This window comes from Lobosporangium transversale, assembly GCF_002105155.1.
Source record: "Lobosporangium transversale strain NRRL 3116 chromosome Unknown BCR41scaffold_37, whole genome shotgun sequence".
In the NCBI taxonomy this organism is placed as follows: domain Eukaryota; kingdom Fungi; phylum Mortierellomycota; class Mortierellomycetes; order Mortierellales; family Mortierellaceae; genus Lobosporangium; species Lobosporangium transversale.
In genome coordinates this window covers 300,273-317,405 of record NW_019029015.1, presented here as the reverse complement: position 1 = coordinate 317,405, position 17,133 = coordinate 300,273, and the positions used below count along the sequence as shown (strand labels likewise).

The following is a 17,133-nucleotide window of genomic DNA, read 5'->3' as shown; positions in this document are numbered from 1 at the left end:
CATCATCATCTCCATTCTCACTCACCATGACAGGATGTAGGGTGAGCTCCTTCAGCAAGCTCACGACCTGCTCATCATATCGGACATCGTCCCATGGGAAACCCAAGTTCTCTTGGTGTTTCTTCAATCCATTCACATACCAGTGAAGGTTGCTTGATTTGATTCTCTTGGATTGGTGATGCAGGTACTTCAAGATTGCTTCCTTAGAGATTGGATAAAGACTCCCGTCTGGATTAAGAAGCTGCAGTTCTTCTGCAATTTTGGAGTACGTTCTCCAAGCTGTCGCATACGGATCTTTCTTTTTTAGTGGCGCTGTGCCACCGCCAGGGGCATTCAGGTTTGCATACCGTGTAGCGTTTGCAGCCATGGAGATATTGCCTGCAGAGATGCTGTGATGCAGTCGATGATTGGGTGGGATTGGCGGTCTTTGCTGCTGATGTTGATGAGGATGGGACGGCTGTTGTGGATTCGAACTGAATTGTGAATGTGAGTGTGAAGAGTGTGAAGAGTGTGAAGAATGTGAATATTGCTGCGGATGTGTAGAATGCCCTTGTTGGGACATGGGCATGCCTGATGATGAACACTGCTGTGTATAGGCAGGATCAGGGATTTGGGACTTGGGTGCCATGTTGGCCAGGCCGGTCCCCTCATGTACTGGTGAGTGCTGCTGTTGCTGCTGCGGATACATCTGTTGTTGTTGTTGAGATGGCGGGACTCGGAACTGAACATTTCGCTGATTAGTGACGGCAGGGTCTGTGAGCCCGAATTTGGCGTTGCTCATCATCCGTCTTTAATGTCACTAAAGACTTGCAGTAGTAGAGCAATTGGGCGATGTCCTTGATCTTCGTGAAAGTTACGGGTTGTTTTGATAGATATTGAAAAAAAGGTTTAAAAAAAATTAGGGCCTGGTAGATTGTCTTCAGTATGATGATTAAGCAAGCAGCGGTATGTGGTTAATAGATCGTATGGAAAAGAGTTGAGCCGAAGCAACGCATCTCAAGGCATACTTTCCGTCCTGGAAAGAATGCAGATGATAGAGGTCGTCATGATGGGATTGACGGATTGGGTAATATTCGGGGTTATTACTCTACCTGGTTATTTACTCGAAATACTTTGATCCACGGAATCTAAGACATATATTTACAATATACGTCCTTTAATAGGGAGGGAAAAATAAAAAATAAAATAAAATAAAATAAAAAAGTCAGTAGAGCAAGAAAGGCTAAAAGAATATTGAGAGGATGCAAGGAAAGGGAAGAGGAAGGGAAGGAAGGATGGATGACTTTGACGAGATACTTAAATATCAAGAGTGATGGTGATGGGAAGGAAGGAAGAAAAAAAAAAGCGTCTGTTTGTAGGGCTTAGAAATAAGGAAGGAAAGAGAGGGGGAACGAGGGGAAAAGGAGGACAGGAGGATGCATTCACAAATACAGGGATGTAATACAATCCTACATAATTTAAAATGTGAGTTTAGGAATTATTCTTTTCTTAAAGTCATGTTGACAGATATGAGCGAAATGGAAGTATTCAAGCAGTAACTGACATTAGAGGTATAGGGTACAAACAATATCAGTAATAGAACATTCTTAGTACAGACCAACCATAAATACAATCATCACACATTGAACCACACACACACTCAATGCGCGTTATACAAAAAAAAAAAGCCACGACTTCCTAAACCATCTGAATCATAGATTGTCAATTGTCAGAAATGCATGAAGTCGGACTCATTCAGGGGTTAAGTAACGGTTTAAATGTAAATGGCATGCAGGAAAACCTTCCATCTCATCCTCATTACACTTTATGTTAAATCTGTTCTAAACTGCAGACGCGCTCGTTTCGCGTCTTCGTGGCGCGTGTCACGCAATTTTCGTGTTTTTTTTTTTTTTTTTTTTTTTTTTATAATAGCGCCCAGAGGCGCCACTCATTGATTTCTTTGCCAATGCTCTTTAAATGCACCTTATTATTCTGTTGCAAAACCTTGTTTTATATTGTAGCTATAAAATGTCACTGCAAGGTCTTCTTTTTTTTAGGTTAGAAATGTGAATAATTATGAGGAAATAGCTTGGGGACTGAATATAAATGGTGGTGAAAAAGAACAGAATATTAAAAAGTAAAAGTCAGCAGAAAAACTCACTTTAGAAGAGACAAAGATGAGGATCACTCGACAATAAAATAATGACAGGGGGTGAAATAGAGAAAGGGGTGATTAAGAAAAGAGCTCAGACCAGTTATGAAGATGTTGATAACAAAAAAGAAAAGGGGAACAAGGGAAAAAAGAAAAAAAAGATTTACAACTAAAGACATGTAATAAGGCGGAAAGAAACTGAAAAAAGGGTAAGGGATGAACGGCGCAAGGAGTAATTTCTTATGATGTCGTTCCTTTTTTTTTTTTACAATCTTTGCATACGGGAACGGTAAGTTTATGTCTGAGCGCATTGTTCAACTTTCGGCGTGAGAGGACAACACATGTGTTGGCGAAGTCAGTCAGGGACATGGATGCAGCAACCCAAGGCACTGGGCGTCGGAAATGGGCAATTGTCTGTATCAAGAGATCTATAAGATGACTTGCTTCTAAAGTTCTCTTGAAATGCCGAATGGTATATTTTTCAAACTGAAACTGTTTACACATTTCCTCCTTTCCAGATTACTGAAAAAAAAACGCTTTGACCAGCATTTTTCAGAGATGGTGGCAATTCAGACATCGGAATACTGACAAAAAAAAAACATTGTTGGCAAACTCTTCATTAAACAGTTTTAACAATATCCCCTCTGACTCGTAAAGAGCCAAATTCAATTCTTCCTAGGTTCCTCCTTTGCCTATTGCCTTTACTGGGAGCCGAGGCTTGGGAAGACTTCCTGATCATCAACATTGACCGAAGCACCACGAGAACCGGCACCACCGCGAGGGCGACTGCTATTGCCGCCACGAGCACCACGGGGCGCACGATCACCTCCACGACCACCGCGGAAAGCGCTGCGGGGAGCAGGCTCACGGGCAGGTTCAGTGAACTTGAAATCAATATCCGTAATCAAGACCTTGCCCTCCTTCTTGCCCTTGCGGGACTTGGTCGCAGACTCCTTTCCCATCTTGATGAAGTCTTCAGCCTCCTGGATCTCAAGGACCTTGGCGTCCTTCCACTTGGATTCATCCGCTCCGGCATTGGCAGCACGGGCTTCGGGAAGAGCAATCTTGGCGGCCTTGGCAGCCTTCTCTTGCAAGAAGTCATCAAGGGTCTTGATGGTAGTCTCGGGCTCAGCAGGCTCGGGAGCATCGGTAGTAGCCTCATCAGTGCCTCTATCGATATAATACATGAGTGATAATGAGATGAGATTTCCATAAGACCAACATATCCTTCCTATAGGTCCGTTATAATAGCAATCAACAGTTAAATCTCCATTGTGAAAGTAGATAATTGCTTGAATTACTTACACAGTAGCAGCATCTTGCTCAGCTTCGAGATAAGAAGAAGTGGGATCGCCCAAACGGTTGTTTTCTTTGTTTTCACTGTCAACAATGCCAGTTCCAGAGTGGCGGTCATAGCCGCCATGACGACCACCACGGCCACCACGAGGGGCACGAGATCCGCGAGGTGGGCGGGGTGTGGCTTCTCCATCACGAGGAGCACGGTCATAACGAGGTCCACGAGGAGCTATATAAAAAATAAAAAAAAATAAAAAAAAAAAAAAAATCATCAGTCCACAGTAAAATGAAGATGTAGAGCTTACACGATAGCCACATCCGATGACATTCCTGAGTTGTTTGCTTCACTTTCCTCAGGTTGAAAGTACTCCATGTAAACACACATTTGCAACTACAGCACTTTATATTAGTGCCAATAAAGCTGTGTTATTCCTGCTTCCACAGGCTTTTTTTTTTTTTTTTTTTTTTTTTTTTTTTTTGCTTTAAGTAGACATAACCTGCCGGTTATTTTAGAAAAGAAATATGTCAAAGTATTTAAAAGAGTCGATCCTGTAATAGAGCGCATGAATCCAGATATGTCCAATACATATATATAAAGAAAAAAGACTTTGCGGAATATAATCTGACCGATGACCACGCGTCCATTCGTACTTTTTGATCCTGTCTGGAAGGACGAGAAAGCGGTCCAGATATCACTTCAATGTTGCAGTCTCTGTGAGATGGAAGTCTTATCAATGAAAAGTGATATCGAAAGCTCGAAACAACCACACATTTGTTTTTTTTTTTTTTATAGCAACGTCGTGATTGTGGTAGCTATACGTGAATTGTGTTCCACTCCGTTTAATCATCAAACAGCGATACGATACAAAAGGGTTTTTGTATCAAGAGACCTACCATCATTATCTCTTGGTCTGTTGTTGGGGCGAGGAGCATCCTTGCGAGGACCTCTGTTGTCAGTAGTAGCAGACTTGGAGGTATTACCGGCAGCAGGCTTTGCACCAGTTTTTGCAGCAGGCTTAGTCTCCTTCTTTGGGGCGGGGACGCGGATCTCCTGATCCTGAGCGTCGTCGTTGAGGACGTCAAAGATGTTGGTGGACGCCATTAGCCTTTAAGAATGGAAAAAAGGTTGGAAAGGGGAAAGAAGGCAAAAAGCAAGTAAGGAACAGGGAAGAATGGATTCAACAAATGTTTTTTGCATGATTCAATAAACTCAACAAACAAGACTGTTTGTTTTGAATTTGGCTCTTGTTCAAGTGAGCAAAGCCGTCTTTGTGTACAGTACAAATGTGTTTCACTCCTTCTCTTCGTGCGAATTTTTTTTGGATTTCCTGTTAGTGTCAGTCAGGTGTGAAGGATTGTGCGTGTTCTTGTGCATGCACTGTGTGTATGCAATGAGTAATAGCCATGTAGACTGTACACGCGTGTGCAATCATTAGTCATCTACCATCATTCTGAGCATTCAGATTTATATCCCTGACAGCCCTTACTTTCTTCTCTCCGTTTTACTTTCTTCAATCTTCATCCTTTTTCTTCTAATTTATTTATTTAGGCAGCATGATTAATCTAGATATGGTCCGGAGGTTTTTTTTTTGCTCATAATGTGTAATTGTCACCCAACCAGATCTTGGGCTTCTGACGTGTTTTCAGAACTTGCTCACATACGGTTGCTATATGAATCAGTCGTTTCTCGTCCCACCACTGGCCCATGAACTGGATCCCAATAGGGAATCCAGGGGAATAATGATCACCATTCGAGTGAACATAGGGCTCCTTTGTATAGCCTGCTACTGCGGTGATACCGGGGATACCCGTCAAATTGGCCATCATCATGTATTGCATCCCCTTTATATTGTTCACGTAATTTGATTCTCCATGCGATTCCGCCCCGGCGTTCACACGTGGAGGCAGATTAGCGATCGTCGGCGTAACAATCACATCCACGATGCCTTGTTGACCATTCAGGCATGGATATTGTTCCTGGTGCTGCTGGTCATCTGCTTTATGTCCAAACAAAGTCTCAAGGAAGCGGATATTACGCGTTCGCTGCTTTTGTGCCCGAACATAATCCTGCATCCTCAAACTATTCATCATTGCCAATTCTAGCCTCGTCTGATAATTAAACTTCTTGCGATCTTTCTAATTAAGACATGGAATAATGAAAGAAAAGCAAAAAGAAAGCATAAGTGTTAATAGTAATAAATATCATATTATATTTCTTCGTAGCTCGCAAGCATTCAAATAGTTTTTTTTTTGTTCAACTTACATAGACTTCTGATATCATCTCTCCAACAATCGCAATATTGTGTGCCTTGTTCAATTCAAACAGCTCAGGGATTTCAATATCAACAAGTACAGCTCCATGATCCTTGCAGAGTTGATCTAGCATCTTGTAGCATATCTTGGAGATCTCAGGATGAGTGACGTCTTCAAACCAGCGGCGATAGATGCCAATGCGGAGGCCTTGAAGCTGACCACTGGAGGCAGCAATTGCCGCATCACCCGGAGCTGGTAACACTACTGCAGGCTGAAAGTGTGAATTCGGATCCTAAATTAAATGTACGAATGCAAACCTTGTTTCATTAGAACACATTTGGATTGCGCCCAGTATGCACACAAAGTGCAAAGTGTCTTTTAATGTTAGCAGCAACAAACCTTAACATCTCGACCGGCAATAATGGCGTATACGATCGCAAGGTCCTCCATTGTGGCGCACATGGGTCCGCTAGTCGCTACACTCGGCGCCAATGGATATTCACCCCGGCCTGAAATACGGCCCTGGGTGGGTTTCAGACCATAGATCCCGCAGTACGATGAAGGGATTCTGACGGATCCACCGCCATCACACCCAATTGCAATTGGACAAAGTCTATTTTGATAATAGAAGTGATGAATATTAAAAAACAAAAATAAAAAGGTACTATTGTAGCTTTAAAAAGTAACCATGAATACTGTTCAACTTACCCAGAGGCTACAGCGGCGCCTGATCCGCCTGAACTTCCTCCTGTTGAATGTTCGGGCTGGTAAGGATTCCGGGGAGTTTTAGTACTGGGGTTGAAGTTGGTGATACCCAAACCTGTCAATTTGATTATTTGTCAGATACCGATGCTCTGTCTTAATGTGTACACAAACAAATTAAGAAAATCAATCGGTCATTTGCTTACCAATCTCGTGCATAACAGATTTGCCAATAATGAGAGCGCCGTGGGAACGGAGCAAGGAGACCAGGTGAGCATCTTCCTTTGCTGGGTTACCCTTGTTGATGAAATTAGTACCAACTCCAGTTTCAAGTCCTTTGATGTCGAGCTCATCTTGAAGAAAATAAAAGGATGATTGAAACCCCATTGTACAAAAAGTTAGATTTGCTTGCTTCTTTGCAGTCACACTTTTTTTTTTTTTTTTTTTTTTTGGTACCTTTGATGATAACTGGAACACCGTCGACGATACTTAAAGGTCGGCCTTGGTTATATCGGTCTGTTGATTCTTTAGCTTGCTTGAGGATGGCATCCCTATTATAGTTCCAGACAGCACCCAAGGCTGGCGAGACTTCATCTGAAGCCTTGATCGCATTCAAAAGTTGTTCTGCAACCTAAGAAATTCAAAAATGTTTTTATAATGAAGCGTTAAATTGAGTAAGGATTTCAACCTTCCACTCGTCTTCGTAACAGCTATAACTACCTCAGTTGGTTTTCTTTTCCCTGATTTGTAGGCGATATAAAAGTCACGACAGGTCAAGAATTTTTGTTCATTACTATCAACAGCAGTAGCCGATCGAGCTCCATGAGAAGCTTCGTGATCAGCACGCTGCTGAAGCGAGGTGAGAAAGTCGTGTGCACTCAATGTGGAGCCATTGGAAGGGATGGCAGCTTGGACCATATCCTGAACAGGGGGCCAAATAGGCATAGTCGTAGGAGGTTCATTGTAGTTGATTTCACGAAGACTATATAAACCAGCGTCTTTGCATAGGTGCGAGATAATACCTGTGGACTCGCCAATATTCTCAACGACGTTTGTGAGGACCGCCAAGAGACGGCCTGAGACTACGGGCGTGGAAGGGTCTTTGAGATTATAGGTGCTCATTTTGCGTCGGGTCAAGTGAATGAAGGAACCAAATTGTGGAATTGAAATTGAAACAATGAAGAGAGAAAGGGACAACGACCTCTTCTCTTAGTCTCAAAGAGACAGGGGAAATGAATTTAATTTTAAAGGACCGAAACCGGTAAAAAATAACACATGTTATGACATTTGTGGCAAGACTATCCCTCAATTGAGCCGTTTTATCAAAAAAAAAAAAAAAAAAAAAAAAAGTTCGCAACAACCTGCAGAGCCTGCTCTCTTTAAGAGAATTCAGCTCTTAGAGTCTCTCTAAAGGCATTAAAAGTTGACAATATGACCCATTTAGGCATAAGCATTCCCAGTTGGAACTTGGATCCATGCTCCTATTCATTAACATGAAAGATACTCACTGAATTTACCGAACCAAATCGGTATGAGAGGTCTTGAAATTTCAACTTTGGTTTCATAGGCAGCTCCTTTCATGAAGAAACTCCACCTTGGGTGCCACTGTTTCCCGCTTGATAAATACAACGATCTTCAAATCTCTTCCATCCGCTTTGCACGCAAGCTGGACCAGTCAATAAGGCAATCCTGATGAGAAGAGTGTAACACTGTCATTGATTCTGAAGAACTGTGGTCAACCAATATAAAATGCAGGTGCAAAAAAAAAAAAAAAAGATTTCTCGCATTCATTTGTCAGCCCGATGTGCCAGATGAAGTACGCCCTTCCCACTCGACATGGATCTGCCAGCTTGTTTTTTGATTGCATTTGTAGCCTTGTATATCCTCTCCATTATAAAGCCAAGCTTTTTTTTACCATTCTCTGAACAATTGACAAGTATTGGAGTGACATGTATAAGTAATTTTTATTATTTGTCGCCTTCATGAGGATTTTCTGGTAGGTAAACCCATATTATTAACCCCCAAAACGTATTGCTTCGTATTTGACAGCGGCCTTGCAACTTCTGTAATTGGAACTCGCCATAGATTTCTTTAGATCCAATCCACTCCTTTTTTTTGAACCCCTCAAAAAGTCTTGTAAAGGAAGGACGTCGAGCAATATTTTGTGGTCACCCTGTAGTCTCTATATGGTCAAGTCTCTTTATGGCCTCTTGGTAAAGGTCCATGTAAACCTTCCTGACGTATAGATGCTCCAGCTCGATCACAGGGAAATTCACCGACCCTTGACTAGTTACGGAATCTATGTTTTCGAAGAGTTGTCCTTGGAGAGCATCGACACTATGAGCTAGTGTATCATAAGGGCTACATTTCGCGTCCGTGCCGCCGAGCTGATGTCTGTCATTGTTATATCAGCCGATTAAAGAAAGGATGACGAACCTAAAAACGAGTGCGATGCGAAAACGCGTAAATAGAAAATATAAATGGAGACAGTAATCTTTTTTTAAAAAAATGCCACCGACGAAAATCACCGCTCGTGAACAAACCTACCAGCCTCAACCACCCCAGTTGTCAATGGTGATGAGCCAAGGCCACACAACGAGCGAACTGCGTGGCGGGAAGGTAACCGTATGTCTTCTCTCCAAATAAATATATAAATAAAAATAAAAAGCATTAAGTGAGACGAGATAGAAAGCAGAATAATATCTTTTATAGAGAGTATACAAAGTAATAATTAAAGTCCATTGAGTGGCAGAATGAGTAATAAGATCAACAGACTCTGTATTGTGGATGCTAGGAGAAAACCTTTTTTTTACGGAATAGAGGATTACAGAAGGACCAGTTGATACAGAGCGTCACGCAGCTGCCAATTCTGGATACTGAATGATGAAGCCTTGCCGGATCAGAAGAAGTAAGAGCAGGAAGGGGGCGAGAGATAATATGGGTAGTCTAGCTTTTGGAGCGACTGTAGCCAAGTTGTTCATTAAGCATATCATGGAAGGAATGAACAACATGGCCGGAAGGATACTGTTCTTGATATTGTCGCAACGGTTGACTCGAAGCAAAACGTGGATGCATGGAAATATCCAAAGACTGTGCATTGGTATGGGACGAACGATCAGCGCCAAGGAGCCGAGCGCATGATAGCCTAGGAAGAGTAGGTGAGCTCTGCACTCGTGATTCGTAAATCGCCAGATCCCTGTCTTCTATCCTTGCCATGTCCTTACTTATATAGTGCTCCGTTGACCCTCTCTCTAGTGCCATTGTAATCGCCGACTGTCTGTGCAAAGGGTCACTGTAAGTCCTAGGAAGCACCAGCGACTGAGGTCGCGGACGTCGCTTGCTGGAGTCATTGCTTGGCCAGCTTTGAAAAGTATCTTGCTCTCGAAAGTTTGATTCAGGGTTTGGCGGCTTTAAATCCAACCTTGAGGATCGTTTCCTGAATCGTCCACTCTCGTCATAATCAACTAAGGTATAGATGGAGCACATCTCCCTTTTCTCATCTTCAGGACTGTATGGCTCGCTCATAAACTGCTGCTTCTCTGCTCCGTAAATATTTCTCTTTCGGCTGTTCATCTGCATCGGTTTTCCTCCAAAAGAACGTTGCTGCCATGACGGTGGACCTCTGCTCTGATGGGGCTCTTGGATAAATCGACCTCCTCGTAATTGTTCAGACTCCATGAGTGACTGTGTATCATGGTATTGGATAGCCAGGGTATGGTTATACTGGTTGTCTGAACTAGGATAACTGTGCCTAGAACACTGTGTTCTTTGTGCAGAGAATGACGATGGCGCACTGTGGGGTGGCCGTGGCCAATCGTGTGGATCATGATCGCTAGCTATTGTGCGCCTGGTAATAGCGCTATCTTCTGGTGATGGTGTCGGGAATGGTTTCGACAATAGCAAATGAGAATCGGAATCAGACATAGAAAGGAGGCCAGACTGTAGGCCTAAGTGAGATTGAGAGTGTGTATGTCGAGCTACTGTGGCTAGTGGCGGTCGACCTGGCCGGCAACGAACAGGAGACGGAGCTAGTAAATGAGAGTCATCAGAAGGAAGACGGATTTTAGCGCCAGCTAGAGCAGGTATAGGGGGAGATTGCTGATGATGATAGTGGTAATTGAGCTCGAACTGCTGCTTAGTGTTAGGTGAATTGACGGAGGCAGGCACAGAGGTTTTAGCTTTAGGATTAAAAGAGGAGTGGCTCATGGGAGTAGCTCCAAATGAGGGGACTGCTGGCGTGCCTTGAGAAGTAGATGCATGTTTCGAAATAGGCCTGCCTTTCTTTGGGATCTGAGTCTTAAGGATTAATCCTCGGTCAGACTGCAAGAGTGGGTCATCCTCTTGTTTTGCCAGAGGCGAGATTTTTGCTTGGCTGGAAGTTTGCACCATGAGCTGAAGAGTCGATGGTTTTTTAATGTACTTTCGTTTCGGTTTCACGATTGCAGCTTCGAGAGGAGCAGAATGGTGCACCAGGTGGGTGAGGACTATATCTTTTGAATGATGAGATTGCTCATGCTGTACGGATGGTTGATACGATTCCTGTCTTTGTGACTGACGCTCCAGGTCCCATTCTTGAGCATACTGAGTCTCACCCCTAGTGAAAGGCCGGAGGTTGAGTGGTGAAGCGTTTTGGTGGTAAGCCATATTTGTTGAATGCAAATATGTTTTATGGAAGTCCTGTTGGTGGTTGGTGCGTGAACTGTTGATCTGGGCCTGGAGTGATCTTTCATCCACTGTTCGTACACTCACTTGTTCTCCGCCATTGTACGAATGGCCTGCCCAATATCCATGTTCTGAATGAAACATTTTTCTCACCTGCCCTGCTTTCATTGGTTCTAGCGACAATCGATCCTCAAGTAGATGCGATAGCTGCATAAACACCACATGTAAAGATGCACAAAATTCAGTAAAATGTCAGGAGCCATAGTTCGGTGCGCAACCCAACTCAATAATCGAATTTTTAAAGCCAGTTTATAACTGTACTTACAGATTGGGTCCGTTTTACTGGTGCTTGGACCGCCGACGCGTAGATGTTTGATGAAAGTGATGACATGGCCACGTTAGGGACGTTAGAGAAAGTTGGCGCCACGGCAATCGGTGGCGGCGGTGATGATGCGTATGCTGTCATCGCTGATGTTGTTGCAGGATTAAAATCATGTTCCTTGGGCTGGATTGATCCCGCTATTGGAATAAAGTCAACCTGTGTTTCTGCCGCTGCTATTATTTCTACGTCTCCTGAGCGCGCTTTTGGGACTGACGCCGCACTCGCCTTCTCACGATCTGAAGCTGATCGGGGCCCCTGTTCGTCGTGAACCATTAAGGCTACACTCGTGGAATGAGGTGCTGGGGACGATGTTGTGACCATAGATGTTACTGTATTAACATCCTGCGATAATTTGACGGAATTCCATTCTGGTGTCGCTGTCACTATGCTCTGATCTTGTTGAATATCATCATAATATGTCCCATCTTTAATCATTGTTAATCCGGACCCATGCCTCGGGGCTGTTCCCATGCCTGATGATAGAGCTGTCAGCGCCATGGCAGCGGTGCCTTGCAGATCATCCAGATTCTCCAATTCTTTGTCGTACGCATTATACCCTACAGTACCCAAAGGTAACCAGGACAATCGTGGTGGTTCTGAGAGCTTCGTGTCCGCAGCTGAAGGACCATCTTGTATAGAACTCACTTGTAGACCAGCCTTTGCATCTTGGGTCTTCCAAAGTTGTTCAGTCTCAGAATTAACCATTCAGTAGATCGAAAGGGACCAGAAAGTAGTTGGTTGCTGATGTATAGAATAAAGATAAAGATAAAGGAAATGAATGAATGAATGCTCTGCAACCAAAGCAGAGGAGATCGATGAGTATGCCAGGCATTACCCGTAAAGGAGAAGGAGGAAATAAAAAGGCGCGTGAAGTCCGAAAAGTGGTTCCAGGTGCTTTAGTCTTTAGTGATGAGTGACACAAGAACAGGAACGATCAGCTCGTTAAGTTTGTTAATATGAATCAAATAGAAATTAAAAATTATGTAGCTCAACTCATGAACGAGGGTGTAACAATGAATTACTAAATGAAAGGAAATGGAGACGCAATGTACATGAGACAGACTGTCCGGAATGAGAAAGCGATGAAGCAGAGAATTGAAGGGCAATACGGTGGTATTGAGGCAATCGTTTGAAAGGAAAGAAGAAAAGAAGTAGACAAGTAAGCCAGGGAATCTCATACCAAATAATTGAAATAGCTCTCTCGCTGTTACTTCAATGCAGTAAGACCAAAGTATGGGGGAAAGAGATTGTATTTGCAATGATCTCTAAAATACCATTTAAAAAGGAAAAAAGACAAGCTGGGCAGGGGAAAGAAAGGATGAGAAGCAAGGAGCGGAGAGGGGGCAAGATGAAAGGTATTAGAAAAATCTCCATGAAAAAAGGGCAAGAAAGGAGACAATAGGCAATAGGTTAAGAAAAGAAGGCAACGTTTGTTTATTTTTTTTTTTCGCGTGGTTTCTTGTTAGTCTTTTCCTGGCTCTCCAGGATAGGATGGGATAAATTGTCTGCAGGTCGAGCTCCAAAAAGGGGCAGAAGGAAGATGAAATGATGACCGATCTGGGTAAGAATGGAGAATAGGCCTCCATGTGTAATAAGCGCGTTCTTATCCAAAAAAAAAAAAAAAAAAAAAAAAAAAAGGAGAGAAGCAGGAGATGCAGTAGCACGCGGCGCGTGGGCGAGAGCGTGGAAAGGAGGAGAGGAAAAGATACGAGGAAAAAAAGTTAATGCTTCAATATAAACGTGGCATTAATTCCACACTTGCAAAAAAAAAAAAAAAAAAAAAAAAAAAGATAGATTAGAGAGCAGCTAAGGAGATGTAGCGCAGGACAGTACCTCAGCTAAGCTTTGTGTAGACCTCAAGCATGGTGGCAATTTATGGATAGGGGGAAAATTAAAGGAAGGTAAAGCTTTAACGATCAATGACGAGCATGAAGGAGAAGGACGAAATAGAACAAGATCTTAGAACCAACTAGAACAACCTCTTATATATATATATTTGCTCTTTTACATGCATGAGTTGATGAGTGTGGTTGCAAATGAGCACAGCCAAAGCTCCAGTTTGTTTTCTTGTACATGCAGGAACAGAATCTTAGTCAATTGTTCGATGGGGCGTCCAAAGAGTTTCATTGGATGCTGGAAATCGCGTGTGCAGTAACGCGTTCTTGTATACAAAACCATATTTTGTCTTCATATTAACTCTAATAATGAAAAACTTGTGCCATTTTGGTTCCTCTAAAGGAAAAACAACAGGCATCATCCATCCACCCGCCTTTTTATGAAATAACTTTATACATGTACGAAACCATAGTTACAGCAACAAATATGTTAAAGTACTCATTAATTAATCCGACAGGTTTGGGAAATGCTTATAGGCTCCTGCTTGCAAAGGCAGCCTCATGCCCATTGGTGGTTAACTCCAAAATGCTGTTGTTGCAGTGCATTGACTCTTTTGAGCTCTTTGAAAGATAAGGAAAATGAGATTTGTTTACATGGTCATCCGTGCTCTCATTATCGTTTTATTGGACCTTTCTTCATGTTTTCAAGGGGATATGGGAAAAAAATGCAAGGACGAAGGGCGCTTAAGCAAATACAACCCGGGTTATCGTGCCTGTAAAAACAAAGAGTAAAAGAGCGTCATCCACTCCTTTGGTCGACGTCGGTCATACCTCTGTGATATAAAAAAAATGAAATGAAAGAACAAAAAAAAGCTGGTGTTTTTTTGCCACAAGTACTACGGTCACCTTCCTCATTAGCTGGCCAAGTCGAATGTCATGACGACTTAAGCTTATTATCCTTCAAGACAGGGCCATTTCTGTCCCGCCTTATACTCACCCCTTTTTTGTTACGTACTCTCCAGGTTCACTATCAGGAAGATGCAGATCCGCTTGGTAGCAGAGCAGATTTTAGCTTTATTTCATAAGATTACACATGTATGGTCCTGGTTCAAAGGACACTGTTTCACATAACGTCAATAACATGTGCAGTGTTTGAAATTTGCGCTACAGCATGCGAGAAGGCATCGCTGTTGAGGAATTCCATGACCTAGAGAGCCTTGTTATGAAAGAAAAAGACATCACTGTTGGTCGCTTACCATCATGACGGTATTCCTAATAAGGCTGATATGGAGGCCTATATCGGATGGAGACCCTTAGAATCTATAATGAGGACTTTTTACTCACAATAAACACGACTCTGGTGCTCAAAGATGGCTCAGAAAAAAAAAATTACGGTGATGCATACTAGGATGCTTTTGTATGGGATGTATTAAGTCAAAATCTTTATTCATTGTACAGCGCAAAATACGGCATGCAGATGATGCAGGACTCAACACAGGGCCAATAAAGTGTAGGGGTGGAGAATGAAGCAAGCTACACAAATAAAAAAGGCATGCGACAACACAAACAACCAAGACAGATGATAGCCTTAGTATTAATAAGATAGTGTTGAGGAGTAGGCATTTTATGACGCTTCTTTCTGAACAGCTGGGAGTCATTCCACATCGTCGTCCTCATGATAGCCTGAGATATAACCACTATCTCCTTTATTCATTTTCATTTGGACTCAATACTCTTTTGTCTGGGTAAGTACATGCATGAGATTGAGAATGAGACGGTAAATAAATTAGAGTAAAGAAGACCTGTGACCCAACGCTCTATTCTGCTATGCTATGGTTGTAGGTCAATGAATTCGAACAAGAGACAACCTGTTCTTCACTCTCTCTGACTCATTGAAAGTACTCTGGACTTCTTTCTTCGCCACTCACTGTTTGTGGGAGCAATTAAAATGGAAAAAAATTAACCATGTGGCCTCACTATCACTTCACACCTCTTCCCAGATATGCAGTAATAACAAAAAGAAAAGAAAAAAAACAAGGGGCCTTGAAGCAAGTAAAATTACAAGAAAAGACTAAGAAATGCATACCAAGGCTCGGGAAAGTAGCAGCGCAATTTCCCAATTTTGAAACTGGGAAGACGTACTATAAATATAACAAAAGCAGAACACGTCCCTTCACTTTTCTTTAAAACTTCTGCTCTTTATCAACATGTCAACGATCTTAACACTAAAGTACAAGACAGTCAAGGTCACTGAACCATCAAGCACGCTGAGGAAAAGACCGACTGCAGTAGATGTCTTTTCACAACAGCAACAGCACCAGCACCATAGATCTGCCTCCTTGCCTGCTCTGGATGGAAAGCCAGCATCTACACCATATCCTCTCTTCCTTGCAGGACTCATCTCGGCGTTTAACTCCTTGACATCTTCTACGGCCGCGCCCACATCCTCGCCCACACTCCACACATTCTTCCAGGGCGCTGACCATGAAGCTCTTGTAGACAATCGCGAAAAGAAAAAAGTTATCAAAGCGCTACAAAATGCAGATCCTGCTAAGGTCAATGAAGTGATTGCTCTCTTGAAGGCTATGCCAGACCCAACCACAATGGCTCCTACAACAACGACGGCAACAGCACCAACACCAGGCAATAAGAACGCCACAACGAAACAAGAGAATAATCAAAACAATAATACCAACAATAGCAAGAAAAAGAAAAAGACACAAGAATCTCTCGATCTCGACAAGGAATTGGAAGAATGGGACAAGATTGATAAAAAGTGGGCGTGGGAAGTTCAAAAGAGTAACGATCAAACCACAGGTGTGGTCGATCCTCAGTCCTGTATCGGCATCACATCGCCTGCATGGTGGTTCTCAACTTCTACTCCCTCATCGCCAATCCCTGCAGCTACTACAGCTACGGCTACAGCTACGGCTACAGCTACTATCACTTCTAAGGATGATAAAAAGAGCTCTACAAACTCAACTGGATACGGATCTCTTCGGTTCATTACAAAATCCAGCAAACCTACACCTCCACTGCCTATTAAGAAAGGCCTCTCCACAGGTGAGCAGATTGCTCTCGCTGCAGCTGCTCTTCTAGCAATAGCCGCTGTCTCAAAACCCAAGGAACTCCAAGCAGATGCCAACGCCAAGGCATCATCAGGCCTCCATCGTCAATCCTCTATGCCTAACCTCAAGACAAGCCCACTTAAAGCACTGCTTCATACATCAAAGTCTACCCCAGATGGTTGTAAAGTAACCAACACTTCTAAAAACACCTCTTCCACAACAACAACAGTTGCTGCTGCCGCTGCTACTGCATCTTCGCCAATCTCGTTGGTGGCGACTATCAATTCATTTTCACGCCAACTTCTCGCCTTGCAGCTCGGCTCACCTCCAACCAGTACCGTCAGCGCCTTCACTTATTGGTGGGGATTCGAGATCTATGTTCCCCACAAGTGCATGATCACTATTCAACATGTCTCCAATACCAGTCAAATCTTCTTTAATATCCTTACGAGTGCTATCGCTGGCATTCCGGCATTAAGTGTTCTTGTCCCTATTGCCAATATCATCGCTTCTTGGGTTGAATATCAGTGGACTGCTATTAAGTCTGAAGACTTGGGAAAGGGTGTAGTCATCTCTGCGATCTGGATCCTGCCAGTTGCTCTAGCGAGTCGACCGTGGGACCACCCTTGCTGTGGCGATGATCCATCATCTTTGCATCGAGATCCTCTCCAACCAAAGAAGAGCTTGAAGTCAAAACTGCGGCTCATTGGCAAGTGACAAAGTTCCTTGCGAATTTTTAAAAATATACCTTGTGTATCCATAATGACATGTATAATAAAGAAATAGTATATAATAAAGCCATCC

At 42.9% G+C, this 17,133-nt stretch overlaps 4 protein-coding genes across 4 annotated transcripts; 1 reads left to right on the top strand and 3 right to left on the bottom strand.

Annotated features, from left to right (window-relative positions):
• Positions 1-2,381: 2,381 nt before the first annotated feature.
• On the bottom strand, positions 2,382-4,649 carry BCR41DRAFT_359378 (hypothetical protein). Its single transcript, XM_022025207.1, has 3 exons — positions 4,322-4,649; positions 3,437-3,656; positions 2,382-3,301 (listed from the first exon to the last, which is right to left on the bottom strand). The coding sequence occupies exons 1-3, from the start codon at positions 4,527-4,529 to the stop codon at positions 2,833-2,835; spliced, it is 897 nt and encodes a 298-aa protein (XP_021878473.1). The 5' UTR covers positions 4,530-4,649; the 3' UTR covers positions 2,382-2,832.
• A 298-nt stretch (positions 4,650-4,947) lies between these two features.
• On the bottom strand, positions 4,948-7,603 carry BCR41DRAFT_388632 (amidase signature domain-containing protein). The gene is made up of 7 exons (XM_022028025.1): positions 7,103-7,603; positions 6,839-7,013; positions 6,589-6,735; positions 6,389-6,500; positions 6,080-6,293; positions 5,691-5,972; positions 4,948-5,563 (listed from the first exon to the last, which is right to left on the bottom strand). Exons 1-7 carry the CDS (start codon positions 7,502-7,504, stop codon positions 5,021-5,023), a joined length of 1,875 nt encoding a protein of 624 aa, XP_021878472.1. The 5' UTR covers positions 7,505-7,603; the 3' UTR covers positions 4,948-5,020.
• A 1,491-nt stretch (positions 7,604-9,094) lies between these two features.
• Positions 9,095-12,358, bottom strand: BCR41DRAFT_424501 (hypothetical protein). The gene is made up of 2 exons (XM_022030440.1): positions 11,370-12,358; positions 9,095-11,251 (listed from the first exon to the last, which is right to left on the bottom strand). The coding sequence occupies exons 1-2, from the start codon at positions 12,129-12,131 to the stop codon at positions 9,329-9,331; spliced, it is 2,685 nt and encodes an 894-aa protein (XP_021878471.1). The 5' UTR covers positions 12,132-12,358; the 3' UTR covers positions 9,095-9,328.
• A 3,097-nt stretch (positions 12,359-15,455) lies between these two features.
• BCR41DRAFT_359375 (hypothetical protein) lies at positions 15,456-17,129 on the top strand. Its single transcript, XM_022025206.1, has one exon. The coding sequence runs from the start codon at positions 15,469-15,471 to the stop codon at positions 17,044-17,046; it is 1,578 nt and encodes a 525-aa protein (XP_021878470.1). The 5' UTR covers positions 15,456-15,468; the 3' UTR covers positions 17,047-17,129.
• Positions 17,130-17,133: the final 4 nt, after the last annotated feature.